Source organism: Aphidius gifuensis, linkage group LG1, assembly GCF_014905175.1.
Source record: "Aphidius gifuensis isolate YNYX2018 linkage group LG1, ASM1490517v1, whole genome shotgun sequence".
Lineage (NCBI taxonomy): Eukaryota > Metazoa > Arthropoda > Insecta > Hymenoptera > Braconidae > Aphidius > Aphidius gifuensis.
The window spans coordinates 7,602,372-7,624,341 of NC_057788.1; the positions used below are offsets into that span (position 1 = coordinate 7,602,372).

A 21,970-nucleotide genomic window follows, 5' to 3' on the forward strand; every position below is an offset into this window, starting at 1 on the left:
GTTCAGCGCCTTCTATCATTTTTTTTAGAAACTATAGGGTAAACACATTTAAATTTGAGAGATAAGAGGGGGCTGTTTTATCAGGGTTATAGAACAGGAAAAGAGGTATTTTTTTAGTCAACAAGTTCAGCGCTATCTATTATTCAAAATGAGCAAAGAGGTATTTTATATTTTTGAAAATACCTCTTTGCGCATTCTATGTTCCTGATACTCAAAAATTTTTTTTTCCACAAATTTTTTGAAATTTGATAGAAAAAAAAATTTTCGAGTATCAGGAACATAGAATGCGCAAAGAGGTATTCGATATTTTTGAAAATACCTCCTCACTCATTATATGTTCCTGATACTTTAAAATTTTTTTTTTTAACTATTTTGAAAAATTTATGGAAAAATCATAGATTTGTATTAGGAACATAGAATGAGCAAAGAGGTATTCTTAAATTTTTGAAAAAAAAAATTAGGAAAACAAAAAATCGAAGAGGTAATTTTTAAAAATAACAAATACCTCCTCAGTGATTCTATGTTCCTGATACAAATCAAAAAAATTTTTGAATAATAAATTAGGAAAACAGAAAAGCAAGAAAGTAAATTCTCAATTTTTTTTTACATATATTCTGATTTGTATTAGGAATATAGACATAGTGAGGAGGTATCAAATTTAAGGCTAATAATAAAGGTACACAATATTTTTTTTTCTTTCATTTATCAATTATTATTTATTTATTTATTGTTTTTTTGTTTCCAGATCTCTTTGCTGGTTTGCAATGAAAATCAATTGATTTATTTTATCAAAAAGAAAAAAACAAATAATAAAATGTACGAGTTTTTTTTTTATTTTTCTTCAAGGTTCATGTAATTTTTAATTAATTCTGAAAGTTTAAATTCTATAAAAATTATTCAAGTTTAAAATGTTTCAACTGTACTATGTAATGTTATAAAAATATTTGTAAATAATATTTAAAAAAAAAAGGATAATTTACTGTTTGGAATTGGCCAGACACCAGGTCATGGCATTTTGGAATATCTTGAGCCATGGTGATACCTTGAAATTATCAAATTCAGATGGTACATATGGCCATTGCCACATTTGTGTGCATCTTTCTGGATGTGGCATCATTGCCAAATGTCTACCATCATCTGAACAAATACCAGCAATACCATCAACACTGCCATTTGGATTCATAGGATAAGTTTCAGTTGGTATACCTTGATCATCAGCATATTTAATTGTCACACAGCCTTTACTAACTAAATCATTTAGTATATTATTATTTTTAAATGTAAATCTTCCTTCACCATGAGCAATCCAAACACCCATAACAGTGCCTTCCATTCCTTGAAGCATTATTGATTTTGATTTTTCAATTTTAACATTACTCCAACGACACTCAAATCTCTCTGACTTGTTATGATCAAGAATAACATTTGGTTGATGTTCATTAATGTCATTTGATTTACCACCAATCCATCCAAGATGACTCATTAATTGACAACCATTACAAACACCAAGACTAAATGTATCATCACGTTTTATAAAATTATCAAATTGTTGACAAATTGAAGGATGAAATAGCAAACTTGCTGCCCAACCTTTTGCTGATCCTAAAACATCAGCATAACTAAAACCACCTGGAAATACAACACCTCTAAAATTATCCAAGGTTATTTTATTGTTCAATAAATCTTGCATTGTTATATCCCAAACATCAAAACCAGCTTGTATCAATGATATTGCCATTTCACGATCACCATTTATTCCCTCTTCACGTATAACAGCAACTTGAATTTTTGGTGACATTGTTGTAAATTGATTTATTGGCATTTCATCAGGATTAAATGATAATTTTTGTAATGGTATTTTTCTATTTTCAAGACCATTAAATTCTTCATCAGCACATTTAATATTTGTTTGTATTTTTTCTAATTCATAACTTGTTTCTTCCCATATTTTCATAAGACTTATAACACTTTTTTCTACAACAATTGTATTATCAATTGATATTATTATTTTTTTATTTAATCCAAGATTTGTTGAACTACCAATCACATGAATACAATCATGAATATTATACTCTTCAAATGTTTTACGTACAATATCAATATTTTCTGGTAAAATTTCTAAAACCCATCCAATTTCTTCACTAAATAGTATCTCAAATTGGCTACCAGTTTTATGTGAAATATCAACATTAATACCACAAACACCAGCAAATGACATTTCAAGAAGACATGTAATAAGTCCACCATCACTAATATCATGTCCAGCTAATATTAATTTTTGTTCAATTAATTTTTGTGTTGCATTAAATGCATTAACAATAATTTGTGAATCTTCAACATCAGGACAATTATTGCCAAGTTGTGAAAATGCTTGTGCCAATGCTGTACCACCAAGACGACATTTACCTTTTGATAAATCAACATAAATAAGACAACCCTCAGTACCCATTGCTGGTGCTTTTAAATCAGGTGTTACAATATTTTTAATATCAGGAACTGGTGCATAACATGAAACAACAAGTGTACCAGGTGCTTTGACAATATCATTATCAATTCTTGCTGCCATACTCAATGAATCTTTACCTCCATCAATAGCAATACCAAATTCTTTCATAATTAAACACATTGATTGACAAGCCTCATATAATGCAGCTCCTTCTCCATCTAATTTAGCTGCCCACATCCAATTACCACTGCATTTAATATCACGTATATCTGATATTTTAGCAAATACAATATTTGATAATGCCTCAGCAACAGTCATTCTAGCACCAGCTTTAACATTAACAAGACCTTTTATTGGTTGTTCACCAATTGATGTTGCAATACCTGTATTACCAAAATGTGATGTTGCAACAACAGCAACATCAGACAATGGTATTTGAAGTGGACCAACACATTGTTGTTGTACAATTAAACCAGTAACACAACGATCAACTTTATTTGTTAAATAACGTTTACTTGATACTGATGGTAATCTCAATACTCTATTTAATGCATCATCAATTGTTAAATTATTTGGTAATGATAATTTTTTTAAATTTAATATTTTACGTTTCATATTAAATTCTTTTTGTGGCATTTTACCAAGAATAAATTCAAGATCTAAATCAACTGGATGACGTTTTTCATTATCATTAATATTATTATTCATATATTTTTCAATATTAAAATCATCATCTTCAGTTAATATAATTTTTCCATTACCAGTTACAGTACCAACAAAATTAATTGGACATTTTTCACGTATTGCAATTGTTTCAAGTAATTTAACATCTTCATTTTTACATAATATTGCATTATTTTCTTGATATTCAGCACCCCAAAGTTCCATTGTACTTATACTTGGATCACCAAGTTCAAATTTTTTAGTAAATATAACAGCACCAGCTGGTTCAACAATTTCTTTTAAAACATTACCATTACCACCAGCTCCTTGATCATGAATACTTAGAATAGGATTATTATTACCCATTTCAGTACATGCACGTACAAGTCTATTTAATTTTTGTTCCATTTCAGCATCACCTCTTTGTACAGCACCAAAATCTAATTCAATATTATTATCACCTTGTACAGCAACTGAACTTGCTGCACCACCACCAACACCAATTCTATAAACTGGACCACCAATTTTAACAACTTCCATTCCTTTTTCTGGTGTTAATTTTGTTGTCATATTTGAATCAACTGTACCAAGACCACCAGAAAACATAATTGGTTTAATCCATTCACGTCTATCCATTTCAGCATCATCAATAATCATACCAAATGAACGTGTAAAACCACAAATAAGTGGTTCACCAAATTTATTACCATAATCAGATGCACCATTACTTGCTTCAATAATAATATCAAGTGGACTTGCCATATTTGTTGGATATTTAAATTTATTATTTTCCCATGGTTGATTATAATTTGGAATTTGTAAATTACCAACTGAATAACCAGCTGTACCAGCTATATAATAACCACCTCTACCACAACCTTGTATATCACGTAAACGACCACCAGTACCAGTTGTTGCTCCACTAAATGGTGCAACACCTGTTGGAAAATTATGTGTTTCAGCAGTAAATATTAAATCTTTTTCTATTGATTTAATAGCAAATGGACTTGGTTTGTATGTAGCTTCTGGAATTATTTCTGTATTTTTAAAACCTTTTATTGCACTACTATTATCAGCAAATTTAATAACATTATTTTGATTTGATGATAATTGAGTATCAATAATCATATCAAAAAGTGTTTTTTCTTGTTCAACATTATCAATAATCATTTTACCACGGAAAAACCAATGTCTACTGTGTTCACTATTTGATTGAGCAAGATCAAAACACTCAACACTTGTTGGATTTCTTTTTAATTTTGTTTTAAATAAATTTGTATAAAAATCAAGATCCCAATTGTCAAATGCAAGACCAAGCTTTGTATTAACATCTTCTAATGCTTTTCTTCCTTGTGTAATAACATCAACTTCAAACCAATTTTCTGGCACAAAACCATGATCAAAAGTTTCTATTGGTGCTTTATATCTACACTCTGTCATACGATCATGTAATACATTAACAATTGATTCTTCATCTTGTAAATTAAGTGGAGATTTAGCTTTAATTAAATATCTTATTGAAAATTCAACACGAGTTATTTTTGACAATCCAACTGACTTGTAAATTGACACAGCATTACTTGAAAAAGCTGTTGAAAAATTCAATCTAAATGCCAAAAAATAAAATGATTATTAAATTATAAATAAAAAACAATTATTACTAATTAAATTCATTACCTTGGTCCAATTTCTATGACAATATTATCAGCACTTGTTTGATAAACAGATTTATCAACTAAACTTTTTAAATCAAACGATGAAATTAATGTCCATTTGACAATTTTTAATTCATCCTCATTAAGTTTAGTTGTACTTTCAATGTAGTAACACAGCTCAGTATCAATATCATCAACAATATTTGTTATTTTTTTAACAGCTTGAATTTTATTTGTCAATTTACCAGCTAATAATCCTGGAGTTTTGTAAAATTTAATAATTGCCATTTTGTTGTTGGAGTATTACTGTATCAAATGATCCAACACGACCACCAGCAATTCTTGATATAAATATCCAATTGATGAACCCAGATAATTCAAGGGTCAAGTATCTTATCAATTATATTAATTTACAAACAAGACGCGTTATTTGTGTGTTGCAATAATTCAAAATAACATAAATTATAATAAAAAAAAAAAATGTTTAACCACGTGCTCTGGTGTATTTAATTGATGCGCAACACACAAATACAAATAAAATTACACAGATAGCACCAGATGATGACACAGATGATGTGGAATTAGAAAAAAAAAAAAGGAAAATAACAAGGCAGTTTTTAACAAGTGGCCCACAAATAGCGACAATCGAAAATGCGGCAAAACGTCGATAACTACAAAAAAAAAAAAAAGAGATAATAAATAAATATTAAATTATTTATTTAATTAAATTTATTTAAATTACATGCTAATGAAAAAATAATAAAGAAAACTCAAGACAATACATCAAAAATTAATAATTAAAAAAACAAACAAAAAAATTACTTTTCCAAACGAAAAAAAAAGAAAGTAAAATTAATTAAATTGATTTGATAAATTAATTAAAGCTTGATGACAAATACTTTTGATGTTGACATTGCAAATACAAATCGTTTGTTGTATCCCATTGAAAAATTAACATTTATAATTGGCAAATAATCAAGCATATAAACTTTTTTATTGCATGAATTAAAATCCAAATGTTGTAGCTCATTTTGATGATTTAATTTGATAATATGAAGTTCACCTAAAATTGATAAATAAATTTAATTAAATTAGCAATTAATATAATTATGATAATCATGTTTTAAATGGTGATTAATTTACCTGAATCTAAACCAAGTATCAAAAGATTTGCATGATAAGCAAGACATTTAATAACACCACGAAGTTTCATAAAAATATTATGATAAATAGTCCATAAACATCCAGGTATATTGATGCAAATATTATCATTAGCCAAGATAAATTTAACATGATCATAGACATAAATTTTTTTAATTGTTGATTCATTTATAATTTCAGGTAATTGTTCAACTTCTTTTAATCCATAAACGAATAAACCAGATTCATAATGAACCTCGTAAACACCAACATAATTTTTATCAACTGATGTTATTGATAGAATTTTAGTATCACCATAATCTTCAGCTTGAAAATTTTTAATTGTTGCATTTATTGGATAATAATCATCATCAATGTAAAGCTTGTGTTCACCCATTGTTATTTCTTGAAATTGTGATTTTTTAAATTTACAAATTGATGAACCAGAACGTACACCAATTCTATCATCACCACAGCTTGTTGTATACAATGTATCACCACTTGCTCTGTTATAAAAAATATACATATTAAAAAAAAAAGAACTTAGCTGCTTGATTAATTATTAATTACTTACACCATAAACGATCCATAGCTAAAATAATTTTTATCTTCTTTTTTTCTATTTAAATCCCAAAATTTTATCTTTTCATTTTGACATTGTGATACTCCACGAATACCATCATCTAGAATAAATACCATTTTATTATTTAAAATTAAATGTATTTTTATTAGATTATTAATTAATTACCTGTTTCCCAAAATTCAATCTTGATGACACATTCCAAATGATCAGCAATAAAAAATGATTTTTGTAAATTTGATAAATGATAAAAATAAATAAATCCATTCATTGTACCAAGTGCCAAAATTTCACCTATAAAAATAATAATTAATTTATAAATATAAATTTTTTAATGTTTAATAAATAATTTATATTATTAATAAATAATTTTAATGATTATTTTGATATTTACCATGAACAGCCATGCAAGAAAATTCATCAGTTTTATTTCCATTTCTATTGTTAATTGATATGACAGCATTAACACAACCACTTGAATAATTTCTTTGCCATAATTTAAAATTTTTATATGTTTTAAACCATATAATTGGTTTTATTAAATTTTTATCAATCATATCTGTACCACATATTTCTTTGAACAATGAATAAAGTACACCTCTTGGTATTTCAGCAATACACTTGCTCTGCCAGTCTTCATTTTTCTATATCAACAAAAAAATAAATAAATAAAATTAACAATTTATTATTAATTATTTATTATTAATTATTATACTTACAGCAATTTTTTCAATATTTTTATACCAAAATGAACTGACACGTTTTGATCTTGTTAAATCTTCAATACACATATTAGACCAAATAATTTCCCATATTTCAAGTGGCAATGAAAATTCTTGTAAATTCATTATTAAAATTTAATTTATTATTATTATTTATCAACAATAAATAATAGTTTTTTAAAATATATTAATAAATATTTTTATAATTTTTCTGTCATGCATAGATCTTTGTAAATGTCATGAAAAAACTATGTTATTATTATCAAGTAAAAATTAAATCACCAACGTAAACACACGTTTATTTTAACGGACTTTTTGTTTTTGTTTATTATGTTTACTTTTTTCGGGAGAAGGAAGATCAGTTTTCATTCTAAGTAAAATAAAAAAAAAATAAAAATAAAAAAATACACACAACGATATTACAGTTGGTAATAAAAATTTCGATATTACCAATGTTCGATTAAGTCGAAAATATTTAAACACGGGCAATTGTTACGAAAGACAATATTTTTAAAATATTATTACATATATAAAAAATACCATTTCGTCAAAAAACACTTGTACAGATCTAATGACATTATTTATATTTTTTATAAAAACTATTTTCAGTACTTATCTATCAATTTAATAAGTAAATGACCAAATTTATTTTTAATTATTTTAGATTTTTTGTCATGCCAGCACTGATACCATTTTCGTAGTAAAAATAAAATAAAAAATACAAATACTATTTAATAACAAACAAACAAATTTATTATAAATTAAAAGAACTTAACTTTCGATAAATAAAAAAAGTGGTTTCACAATATATTTTATAATTGTCAATTAATTAATCATCAGTTCTGAACAAAAGAAATAAAATTATTTAATGCCAATAATGATGTGTTAATTCTAATTTAGTTTTACTTCCTTCAACTCTGAAATTTTCAAGTGCTTTCTTACCATTATCTGTTATATTTTTATAACATATACATAAATGCGTTAATTTTTTTGCATTATTACAAAGATTAATTATAAATTCATCTGTAATTGAACGGATATTCAGTTGTGAAATAAGCCAATAATTTATCAAAAATTAAATGAAAATTTTTATTGAGTAGTATAATATTTATATTAAAAGTTTAAATTTACCAAAGCCAGCGAATCTGGCAAAACAGGTTTTTTTGAATTATCATGAAGATATGTAAAATCCATGTATTCCAATGTTTCACCAACTTGTTCCAATGAGTTGGTTAAAGTATCTGGTATAATTGAATCTTCACATTCCCAAAGAATGCTTAACATTTTAAGATGAGACATACTAGAAAAAGCATTTTCAAAATCTGCACTTTTTATTTCTTCCAAGCGCAGAGTAAGATCCTCAATATTTGGACAAGTGTTTTTAATTAATGGCATTATTCGAGAAAAAGGATAATCGGTTATCCATAGCTTTTTCAAATGAGATCCCCAAAAATTAGTCAAGTATTCTATCTCATTGAATATTTCATGATAATATTCATCCGAATGCATTTTATCATAATTATCTGATGAATATGTTTTAAAGCATGAACTAAGAAATTCGTTATCTATGTTTTCGCATACTGAAAATTGAATTGAATATATTATCATTAGTATTTTATTTTTACTGAAAATTATAGTGTTGTTATTTTCTTACTTTTTTTGAGTTGTGGTTGACTAACTAATAATGGAGCCAAGCGAATCAGACGCATATCATTTGAATCAAGTTTTTTTCTATTTTTATCATACTTCATGTAAATATTGAAATTTCTGAATTCACCAAAGTCGTCATCTTCATCGTTACTATCATAATAATCATCATCGTCGTCGTCGTCAGAGTCATAAGTTACAGGACAAGATGAATTATGATTACAGCCAGAAAAAGGAACATATTTATCACTAAATTTATTACCATAGCCAGACAGATAAAGTTCAAATCGGCTTTTTAATCTGTATCGTGGTGTAACGCGCTATATAAGAAAAAAAATTAATTTATTATTTAACACTTGATCAATAATATCAATAATAATGATTAAAACTTGATTGTATATATAACTATTCACTTGATTCAAAACTTACTTCTTCTTCCTCAATTTGTATGATTTTTTCAAGCCATTCGGCTGGACTTAAATCAATTTCCATATCCATCTGATCACTTGGATAATTAGTCTGATCCATATTTTATTGTTAGTTTATCTAAAGAAAAAAAAAACAAGTATATTAATCGATGAACTATTAATAACCTCAAATAGATTTTAAAAGTTCAATGAAAAATTATAGACCTATGTGTGAAAAAGTGTAAAGCACCTGCACTACTGAATGTCTGGATCAGCCTGGATCAGTCTGGATCAGAGTTCCCAGGGGGGTAGCACTACGTGTATTTTTTTCTTATTAGTCCATGTGTCCCTCAAGTCACACACACGTAATTCAAAAAAATAAACCAAGTAGACCGAGTGCTGCCGAATAAAAAAAAATAAAAAAAAGATTATACCGACATGAGTCATCAAGTTGGTAATAAAAATTTCGATATTACCGATTTTGTTGAATTTGTAAATCAATTGTTTATATTTAAATAAATTATATAATAATTAATGCAAAAATGACTAATTGTTGTAATGAATAATACAACAGCTTAGCTTAATTAATAATCATTAATTTTGAGGAAATAATTTGTCAATAAAATTAAATTATTTTAAACAAAAAATAATAATCATGATAAACCAATGACATAAAAAGTATAAACAAAATAAATATATTATTTATTGAATAATAATAATTATAAATTATCAACAATGACCTTGTAAATTTATTGTTTATGAATATATAATTTTGTGTTTTTTATTTTTCTAGGAAAAATAGCGTGATGCTTGTGAGTCAATTAATAATGCTGATGAAAAGATAAAAAAACTAAACTGTCAATAAAAAATTAAATAATAAATTAGTCATTAAATATATATAATAATGATTGAAACTTGATTGTATATATATAACTATTCACTTGATTTAAAACTTACTTCTTCTTCCTCAATTTGTATGATTTTTTCAAGCCATTCGGCTGGAGCATCAACTCGATCAAGTTCACTCATTAAATTATCAACACAACCACCAGCTTCTTTGATAGCTTTTGAAATAATTCTAGGATAAATAAATTGATCATCAATCAGATCAAATTGTCTCAATGATGATAATACTGGACATTCAATATCATGGTACTCTTCATTTGCTGAATTTCTACAATTTTCTGAGCAAAAAATTACCTCAATGCAAGTGTTACAAGGAACACTTGACCACAATTGTCTACCACAATGACAACAAAATTTATAATTTCTGGAAAATTAATTTTAACATTTAATAAGAATTTTACTACGATTAGCATATCCAGTTGATAATTCATTACTTTTTTTTGGTGCATTAATTATGCATTTAGTACTCTTTAAATGCCAAGTTTAAATAGTCTTGATGTTCATTATCATCATTTTTTTTCAGGTAAAATAAATTGCCAATCATCAAATGTTTAGCTGCTGTTGTTGAATTTTTTTCAACAACTGTTGGTTTATAAATTGATAAAGCTAGTTTATCTGTTACAAGATTATCCAACAGTTGCTTTATGTAATTGTCATCATTAAATAATGGTGTTGTTGCTTCAACAAATTCGTATATTCTTTGTCCAAATGTATCACTCCAAATATCAAATTCATTTGTTGGAAATTTTTCCTCAACATCTTTATTATAAAAAAATTAATGCAAAAGATAAACGGTAATTAATTATATTGATTTATATTTATAATATTTTACAACTCACCTTCATGGTCGTTCTCCATGATTTAATTTTTCTACTGACTAGAAATTATTATTTTTTTTTTTTTTTATCTAACAAGTTTTAGCCTTGAACATTATTAAAAAAATCCATTGACGTATTCGATTTTTTTGTTTTTCTAGTTTTTATATTTTTTAAGTTTTATTATCTTATCAATTTTTTTTTTTTTTTAATATTAAGCAGAACAGAAAACCACGACCAAAATAAAAAAAAAAAAGCCTATCTAATCAATCTGGGAAATTCCGTAAATAATAGATAAAAAAAAATAAAAGTAAGTGAATATTTTTATTGAAATAAAATGAACAAAAAGAATTATTAATTGAGCAAAGTTTATAATTGTATTTAGCTGTAATATAGTTTTAAAAAAATAAACAATGATAATATAAATCAATATAATATTAAAAAATTATTACGTGTAAATCAAGTGTCTTTTCCAAGTCACCCAGGAGGTAAGACACTTGACTCGTTTTTTTTTAAGTGGTATCTCCAGTAGACCTAGTCCACTAAAATTACGCTTTTCGCACGTCATCTAACTGCAGCTAGAATTATTTCGATTTAAATTTTTCGATTGCGCTCATAGCAGCAAGTACTGATCAGTCGACGCAAATGTAAAAAAAAAAAAAATAAAAAATATGTGTGGGCCTAATTCACTATGCCACTATCACTCGCTGTGATAGGACATTTTTAGGTTTAATTTAATTTATTTCACTATGCCACTATCACTCGCTGTGATAGGACATTTCAAGATTAATTTAATGTAATTCACTATGCCACTATCACTTGCTGTGATAGGACATTTCAAGATTAATTCCACTTAAGTCACTATGCCATTATCACTCATTGTGATAAGACATTTCTATAGGCTTGATTCTCTGTATGCCATCATTTTATTATGCACTCTTCAATAAGTAATCCTCTTGTATTCGAAATATAATTCTCAAGAAACAGCAGTTGACGAAGTCTTGAAAATCCTGAAACAAATAAAATCTTCAAAATATTAGAATCGTGTCAAACATAAAAAACTTGAAACAATTGACATCCTGAAAAACAAAATCCTGAAATATTATTAAAACATTAGTAATTGGAAAAGTGCGTAAAATATCAAATAAAAAAACCTTACATATTAACATACATCGCGATTGGAAAAGGGTGATAATTTATCTATTATAAATTATCACGATAGATAATAATAAATCCTAATCACCCCCGTCTACTCTGTTTGAGGAAGACAGGGTCAATTCATTTTGACTTTCATACTACCACCATTTAATTTGGCATAAAAATTAAATATAAATTATGAAAAAAATCAGTCAAAATAAATCTAAACAACAAAACAAATAATATATAATTTGGAACGACAAGAAGCTTCAAAAAAATATAGCATACATTTTTTTGTAACTTCAAGGATATTAAAGCACTTTTCTGGGATAGGTTAATAATTACAACTAGTCGATCTCGATCTAGAGGAACTTACCTTATTACAGCAACCAGCAAAATCCTCAAAGGTAGTCTCCCGATAGTCTCCAATAATCAAATTAAATTCTCTCAGCTAAGCCATGTAGAAATCGTCAAGGTAGACTCCAATAATCCAATAAAATTCATCTCAGCTAAGCCATGTAGAAATCGTCAAGGTGGACCCCAATAATCCAATAAAATTTGTCTCAGCAAAGCCATGTAGAAAACGTCATATAAGGTAGTCTCCAATAATTCAATATATCCTCTCAGCAAAGCCATGTAGAAAATGTCAAGGTATATATTCCAATAATCCAATAGAATCCGGTTACTTTTCTCAGCAAATAGCCAAGTAAATTCCCCCCTACGAAGACGCATTGACCGATATTTTTGATTTTGTGACGCAATAATATAGTACCGTTTTCCCGAGATTATACCTAGGATACTCACACGGAGCACCTAGCTGCATAATTTGCATGAACTTTTCATATTATATATACTATATTCAAATTTTAAAAAATTAAACATTTTTTCCCAAAAATTCACACTAGCTCCACCCAAAAATTTAAATAGTCATATAATTAAGTAAACCCATCAATATTATACATATAGTTTAGCTAACATCGAACATTTTTTAAAATTCTAAAACGAAAAAATAATAAAAAAAACCCCCATGATATTTCACGAAAAAGATGCGAATAAGCAGTGAAGCAATGCCTTCTATACGCAGTTGCGGCGCAACCGCTTGGCTTGGGCAGATTACTTAACGAAACAAATCATTGGATCTAAGATACGCTACGTATGTTTACGTTAGAGATCAACTTACCAGTTAATTAGAAATGAGCATGGATGACACCCACCGCCAACCAGAACCAATAAATGACTTAAGAAAAATTTAGCTGGGCTTGAGAGTATAATAACTTCGAAAAGTTATCGTCGTCAATCTGCCAGGATCTGACAGCCAGCTAAATTTTAATTAATCAAGCTAAGATTGGGGCAGAATTTCTCGATTAAACTCACGTACCCTGGACCGGTAAGGACTTAAGAAAATTTCAGCCGAGAATCATAGAATAATAGAATTCTGTTTATTTGATTACTCATACCAGTCTGCGATTGGTATGTCAGGTAAATATTTTCAAATAAATCACTTAGCTAAGAGGCGCAAGAAAACCTTGAAATAAATGCCATTCATTCCTCATGACTAAAGTCTCACAACAAATTTTTTTTAATTTGCGACTGACACAATCAACTTGGTTTAATAAGTACACAATTGCTTCAGCAGTCTCGCGTTCCGACCAGAGGCCACAGATAATCATATTGACACAACGTAGCAGCTGCATGCTAATGAATATCGCATAGTTTTCTATGAATTCGAGAAATAGTTCAGCTGAGTTTGGGTGCAAGTTGACTTCAGAAGTCCATAGATCAGTCTGAGTAACTGCCGCCATCCTGCCCGGTGAATACTTCAAGTATATCATTTATCACAAAATAGGGGTAGACTAAAGACTCAAGAAAAATTTAGCTGGGCTTGAGAGCTAACTGCAAGAGTTGTTGTCGTCAAACTACCAGGATCTGGTAGCCAGCTAAATTTTCGCGAAAAATATCAAAAAAAAAAAAAAAAAAAAGACTAATTACAAATGTCGATTTCAGTAAAACTATATATATAAATTTATCTATTCTTGAATTGAAAAATTCCCCGTACAAATATGCATTGGTTGATATTTTTTAATTTGTGACACAGAGTACAGTTTTCCCGACATTACCCAGGATGCATCACATGGAGCACCTGCATAATTAACATGTACTTTTAACATTATATATTGTATGATCATGTTTTTTAAAAAATAAATTCTCCCCTACGAATATGCATTATTATTTTAAAACGAGTCACGAAATAGAGTACAGTTTTCCCGAGATTACATCACAATATGAGCACTTGCATAATTTACTTGTACTATTTAAATTAAATTTATTTTATTTTTATTAGAAAAACGATCCTCCCAAAACGTACGCAAATAAATTATCCCGACTATATTCTTAGAAAAATTAACGCTATATGTCATTCAATCTATTGGCCAAACAAAAATATTTAACAGACTTCTTGGCATTAACCAGGATGCACCACGTGGAGGTCCTGTCTGTCCTAGCATCCCATGATCACCACGTACACACTGAATGATTTTGAATGATTTTATTAAACTAAAAACTCTACTTTGTCTCTGGTACAACCCCCAAACCAACCCCAAATAATTATTCAAGTCAAAGGATAATTTATACTCAAGAATCTAATGAACTGGTGCCATAATATTAAAATAAATTTAATAAATTAATTACTCGAGAAAAAGAATTTAAAGGTCTTATATTATAAATTTATTTTATTTTTAAAATATCTACGTATCACCCATTTTAGCTTTTAGAGATATCATAAAATAATTATCTAATGAATTTTTTCCCCATTAAAATTTAATTTATATTTTTATTTAATTGTTTCTATTCCAATGAAAAAAAACCCACGCCCCAAATTATATTGTCAATTCAAATACAAAACGTAAAATAAAAATGTTTGATTGGAAAAGTGCTCTTAAGTCAAATAAAAAAAAAACCTTACATACTAGCATACATCGCGATTGAAAAAGGGTGATAATTTATATATTATAAATTATTACGATAGATAATAATGAATCCTAATCACCCCTGTCTACTCTGTTTGAGGAAGACAGGGTCGATCCATTTTGACTTTCACATTACCACCATTTAATTTGGCATAAAAATTGAATTTAATTAATGAAAAAAAAAACAGTCAAAATGAATCTAAACAATACATCAAATAATATATAATTTGGAACGACAAGAAGCTTCAAAAAAAAATATATAGCATACATTTTTTTTTTTGTAACTTCAGGGACATCAAAGCACTTTTCCGGGATAGGTTAATGATTACAACTAGTCAGTCTTGATCTAGAGGAACTTACCTTGGTATAACAGCAAACTGCAAAATCCTGTAGAAGTTGTCCAAGTAGTCTTCAGTAATCCAATAAAATCCGGTTAATTTTCTCAGCAAATATCCATGTAGATAATGATCCATGCATAATAACTCCCAAAAACAGCAACAAGCATTATTGAAATTTATACACTTTCACTGAGCACTTATTCATTAAATTGCTATCACTATATCACACTTGAATGACCACATTTATTATAATTTTCACATTATTCAATTGAAAAAAAAAATTTATATTCATTAAACACTTGCACATTTTTTTTTTTTTTTTTTTTATCCCGAAAAAACACGAGGTAGTCAGCACGAGTTTATTTAAAATACTTCTAATTAACCTTTTTAAATTATTTAACCAAACGCAAAAATTAATAAATCGAAAAAAATTTTATGATGTAACCACGAGGCTGCACATGCAGTACTACTAACCAAACTTTGAAATTTATCCGACCGAAAGATTTTAAGTGCTACTTACTCCGCGTTCCGCTCAAACTGAAGACGAACTGACGAAATTTTCTAGGTGAGTCTACGACTGACTCGTACCTGGAGATTAGAGGTCGCTTTTTTTCTATGACTCACTGCCTAAACCTGTCCTCGGCAGATGAGTCATCAGGCAGGATGAAATATGTTTTGCATATGGCATGATGTCCAGGTAAAAAAAACGTGTACAAAAAAAATTTTCAATTATTTTTTCTATTAAAAGTATAATTATTAAATATTTTTTTTTTAATAAATTAATTGTAAAAACCACCAAGAAAAAAAAGTATAAATTATAAACTCTAAATTATTGCCATAATTATTATTGTAAATTTAACATTGAAAAAATAATTGAATAATGATAATTAAACACGCTTGCATATATATTACACTTGAATGGCCATATTTATTCAATCTTATTCACATTATTCAATTGAAAAAAAAAAATTTATATTAATTAAACACGAGCACTTTATTTCTTTTTTTTTAATTTTGAAAAAACACGAGGTAGGTATATTTAAACGAGTTTATTTAAAATACTTCTAATCAATCTTTATAAATTATTTAACCGGACACAAAATTTTTATGATGAAAAAATCACGAGGCTGCACGTGCAGGACTACTAACCAAACTTCAAAAATTATTAAAACGAAACTAAGTACCGAATAATCTAAAGTGCTATTCACTCCGCAGTCCGTACGAACTAAAGACGAACTGACGAAATCTGCCAGGTGCGTCTACTTTATACCTGGAGACTAGATGTCACTTTTTTTCTATGACTCACTGCCTAACCCTGACCTCTGCAACATATTTTGCATGGCATGATGTCCAGGTGAAAAAAACGTGTACAAAAAAAATTTTTTAATATTTTTTTCTATTAAAAGTATAATTATTAAATATTTTTTTAATAAATTGATTGTAAAACCACCGAGAGAAAAAAGTATAAATTATAAACTCTAAATTATTGCCATAATTATTATTATATATTTAAAATTGAAAAAATGATTATATAATGATAATTGCATGTATATCTTACTTGAATCCCCATATTTATTAAATCTTCTTCACATTAATTAATATAATTTTTTTTTTTCAATTGAATACTTGCACTTTACCTTTTTTTTTTTTTATCCCGAAAAAACACGAGGTAGTCAGCACGAGTTTATTTAAAATACTTCTAATTAACCTTTTTAAATTATTTAACCAAACGCAAAAATTAATAAATCGAAAAAAATTTTATGATGTAACCACGAGGCTGCACATGCAGTACTACTAACCAAACTTTGAAATTTATCCGACCGAAAGATTTTAAGTGCTACTTACTCCGCGTTCCGCTCAAACTAAAGACGAACTGACGAAATTTTCTAGGTGAGTCTACGACTGACTCGTACCTGGAGATTAGAGGTCGCTTTTTTTCTATGACTCACTGCCTAAACCTGTCCTCGGCAGATGAGTCATCAGGCAGGATGAAATATGTTTTGCATATGGCATGATGTCCAGGTGACAAAAACGTATGTACACAAAAAATTAAAATATTTTTTTCTCTTAAAAGTATAATTATTAAATATTTTTTTAATAAATTAATTGTAAAAACAACCAAGAGAAAAAAGTATAAATTATAAATTCTAAATTTTTTTTGTACACGTTTTTTTCACCTGGACACTTTGCAGAGGACAGGGTTAGGCAGTGAGTCATAGAAAAAAAGCGACATAAATATAAATTATAAACTATAAATTATTGCCATAATTAATATAATAAATTTTAAATCAAAAATAGTTAATGATTATTATAAATACACTTGCATTTTATTTCATCTTATATCGAATTATTTTAAATTTTGAAAGTCACGTGACTGCTTCAACCTGCCCTCTGCTTGTATTAAATTACACCAACTGATGAGAGAGAGAGAAAAAAAAAAAAGAGTTTGATTTTACACACACTACCACAAATCAGCTGATTATTGTTTTTGTTTTCATGTGTGTACACAACTCTTTCGATGCGCCATATTAAAATCAACAAAGAACAATTTCATAAAAAATATATTAACTCTATCATATTTTAATTAAATTTCTAATAGATTCGCGACGGAAGGGGACAAAATACTTGATGTATAATAAGGCACGGTAGTAGTAGTTAAAATCTCATCTCACACATATTCTCATCAACACACATAAACTTTCTTTCTCATACTTGACTCGAGGCACTACCGTGCCTCTTGATATAAAATTTCAAACAACAATAGGCATATTTGTTTAAACAATCAATCAATTAATAATTTTTTTGTGTATTTTATAATTAAAATCATAGTGTGTGTGTGTGTTTGGCAGTGTGTTTAATTAAGTAATTAAAAAAATCAAAATTGACATTTCGAGTATTATCACTCATTGGCTATCTGTCATTATTATTTTTTTTTTTTATTTTTTTTTTTATATATTTTATAACAGTAAATAGTTGTTAAAATGACAACAAATAAATTATGTAATTTTTTGCAACGTCTTCATCTACCACTACGAGGTAATTTTAATACAAATTAATTACAAACATTCAATTGATAATTTAATATAATGCTAGATTTTGAAAAACATGTTATATACATGTATTGTTATTGTTGTTTATTATTTTTTCAGGAGTTGTGGCACCAAAATATTCAACAGCTGTGCATCAACAAAATTCATTGTCAAATAAAATTGAATTTGATCCATCATTATTTAAGATAAATAAAAAAATATGTGAACCAAATTTAAGTCTAGCTTCATTGTCAATAAATTCACATGATTTTGATCTTCCAACTCATCGTGGATGGATCAACAATATCATTGATTCACCAATAAAAAAAATATACGACATATAACTGATCCCGCTAAAAATGACTATTCAAAGGAAGATAAAACAACAGACAAAACAATTGATTTACCAACAAATAATAGCTCAATTAATATTGAAAAACAAGCAGCAAGAATGATTGTCATACGTCGTCGTAAAATGAGACGTCATAAATTAAAAAAATTACGTAAAAAAATGAAATTTAAATGGGCAAAAGTTAAACAAAGACGTGAGCTCAAAAAAGAAAAAGCATTTCATGCTGAATTATTAGCACAGATACATGAAGCTGAAAAATTTGATGCTAAAAAATATGTGCAATCGAAATTTGATATATTGGATAATGTTAGAATCCCATCAAGATGGAAAGGTGAAATTCTACCTGAATCAATGATACGAGAATTTATGCAAAAAGAAGAAGAAATTAAACAAAGAAAACTCAACATACCTAGACAGTAGACTCAAACTTGATTAAATTTTTTACTAGATAAATAGCTTGTTGATTGACAAAAAAAAATACAATAAATTTATAATATCACATTGACTTTTTGTTTAAATAATTACCCAAGTTGTAAATTTTAAAATTACATATTTATTTTGATATAATCATCATCATTGTAGACGTACATATGGACTGTTTAAGTTGGAAAGAAATTTTTCAAATTTATTAACAATGAATAGTGTTTGTTTCGAATGTTTACCATAACGAGTTGATGATTTATCAATGAGTTTTATCATGTCATTGATTGCCAATGATACATCTGGTACTTTACTGTGTCTTTTACCAAATTTAACAATGGAATCAGTTGCCCAAATAAATTTGTCATTAACTTTAATGAGCTTGACCATCAAATCAAGGTAATGTTGATCTTCAAGTTCTTTTTTTAATGATGATAACTTGGAAAAATTTATTGGCCATTTACCAACACAAGCCAGGCATTTACATTCAAAATAATAATATTCTTTCAGCTCAATTTGTCTTTCATCAAGTATTTCATTTTTATAATGTGGTCCATAGTTGTAAAAAATTTGTTCACCTTTTTTTATTAAATTAGCTGTTGTCATTATTAGTGTGTCACCTTGAACAGAACTTGCCAATGTTGAATGACATCCATGATTAAAAAAACAAACTGGTGGATATATTCCATGAAAAACAGTTTGAATTTTATACTCTTCATCAAGTATCATAACTGATGATCTGTTTGTTGAATTAATCAACATTAATCTTTGAATTAATTTAACAAGTAATATAAATTTTTTTCAAAAAAATAAACGAAGTATACCGAGTGCTGCCGAGTAAAAAAAAAAAAAAAAGAGCGACATTAGTCATCGAGTGGGTAATAAAAATTTCGATATTACCAATTTTGTTGATTTGTAAAATTAATTTTTAAAATAATCATTGTCAAGACACACAATAACGACTGATTAAAAAATAAATAGAATGCAAGAATTATCTAAAGCTGAAGAATATTTATTAAGTTATGAATACTATTATCATAGTCAATAAAAAGATACAATATCAATTATAGTCAACAAAAAGAGAGAATATTAGTACTAATATTAAAATAGTAATTAACTTAATGGAACTTCAAGTTCATTTAATACTATATGAAGATAACTTTCAATAAATAAAAATAGGTGGTTTCACGATATATTTATTATAATCGTCAATATAACTAAACCACATATCCATGAAAAAAATATAATAATTATTATTATATATTATCAGTTGATTGATTAATCATCAGTTTTGAGTAAAAGAAATAAAATTCTTTAATGCCAATAACAATGCTAAATTACTCTGCTTGCAGCAGTGTTAATTCTATTTTAGTTTTACTATCTTCAACTCTGAAATTTTCAAGTGCTTTCATACCCTTATCTGTTATATTTGTATCACATATACATAAATGCGTTAATTTTTTTGCATTATTACAAAGATTAATTATAAATTCATCTGTAACACCACAAGCAAAATCAATATTGAGCTCTTTTAGATTTTTCATATTTCCAATTGGATACATATTGATATTTCCATCCCCCAGTGATATCCCACAGTTTAATTGAAATTTTTCTATCCAGCTGACATCTAAACAATTCAAGTTTTTCATTTCACTTATTGATTGGATCGTTTGTTGATTCAGTTGAAATACAGATATATATAAACTTTTTAAAGCAATTAATCGAGGAAATACCTGAAAAATAAATATAAATAATTTATCAAAAATTAAATAAAAATTTTTATTGCGTAATATTTATTAAAAGTTTAAATTTACCAAAGTCACTGAATCTGGCAAATAAGATTTATTTGAATCATATAAACCTATAAGATCCAAAAGTTCCAATGTTTTACTAACTTGTTCCAATGAGTTAATTAAAGTATCTGGTATAACTGAATCTTTACAGTACCAACGAATGGACAAACTGTTAAGGTGAGACATACTAGAAAAAACATTTTCAAAATCTGCACTGTTTATTTCTCTAAAAGTCAAATCAAGATCCTCAATATTTGGACAAGTGTTTTTAATTAATGGCATTATTCGAGAAAAAGGATAATCTGATATTAATAGAGTTGTCAATTTAGATCCCCAAAAATTAATCAAGTAATTTATCTCATTGAATATTTCATGATATTCATCATCCGGACGCATTCCACTACGATTCCAATCCCTATGTAATAAATATGTTTTAAAGCATGAACTAAGAAATTCGTTATTTCTTTTTTTGCATACTGAAAATTTAATTAAATATATTATATCATTAGTATATTTATAATAATACAAAATTTTATTTTTATTAAAAATTATAGAGTTGTTATTTTCTTACTTTTTTCGAGTTGTGGTTGACTCACTAATAATGGAGCCAAGCGAATCAGACGCATATCATCCGAATCAAGTTTTTTTCTATTTTTATCATACTTCATGTAAATATTGAAATTTCTGAATGCACCAAAGTCGTCATCTCCATCTTTACTATCATAATATTCATCATCATCTTTGTCGTCACAGTCATAAGTTACAGGACAATATAATTCATGATGGCAGCCAGAAAAAGGAACATAATTATTACGAACTTTATTACCATAGCAGGAAAGATCATAGCGTTCAAATTGGTTTTTTAACCTGTATCGTGGTATAGCGCGCTATATAAGAAAAAAAATTAATTTATTATTTAACACTTGATCAATAATATAAATATAATAACATCAG

At 27.3% G+C, this 21,970-nt stretch overlaps 3 protein-coding genes across 3 annotated transcripts; 1 reads left to right on the forward strand and 2 right to left on the reverse strand.

Annotated features, from left to right (window-relative positions):
• Positions 1-686: 686 nt before the first annotated feature.
• Positions 687-5,290, reverse strand: LOC122847505 (phosphoribosylformylglycinamidine synthase). The gene is made up of 2 exons (XM_044145249.1): positions 4,787-5,290; positions 687-4,715 (listed from the first exon to the last, which is right to left on the reverse strand). Exons 1-2 carry the CDS (start codon positions 5,050-5,052, stop codon positions 977-979), a joined length of 4,005 nt encoding a protein of 1,334 aa, XP_044001184.1. The 5' UTR covers positions 5,053-5,290; the 3' UTR covers positions 687-976.
• A 188-nt stretch (positions 5,291-5,478) lies between these two features.
• On the reverse strand, positions 5,479-7,579 carry LOC122847511. Its single transcript, XM_044145254.1, has 6 exons — positions 7,204-7,579; positions 6,879-7,128; positions 6,653-6,778; positions 6,479-6,587; positions 5,908-6,410; positions 5,479-5,827 (listed from the first exon to the last, which is right to left on the reverse strand). Exons 1-6 carry the CDS (start codon positions 7,330-7,332, stop codon positions 5,643-5,645), a joined length of 1,302 nt encoding a protein of 433 aa, XP_044001189.1. The 5' UTR covers positions 7,333-7,579; the 3' UTR covers positions 5,479-5,642.
• A 10,824-nt stretch (positions 7,580-18,403) lies between these two features.
• On the forward strand, positions 18,404-19,223 carry LOC122847918. The gene is made up of 3 exons (XM_044145774.1): positions 18,404-18,458; positions 18,572-18,701; positions 18,764-19,223. The coding sequence occupies exons 1-3, from the start codon at positions 18,404-18,406 to the stop codon at positions 19,221-19,223; spliced, it is 645 nt and encodes a 214-aa protein (XP_044001709.1).
• The last annotated feature ends 2,747 nt before the right edge of the window (positions 19,224-21,970 follow it).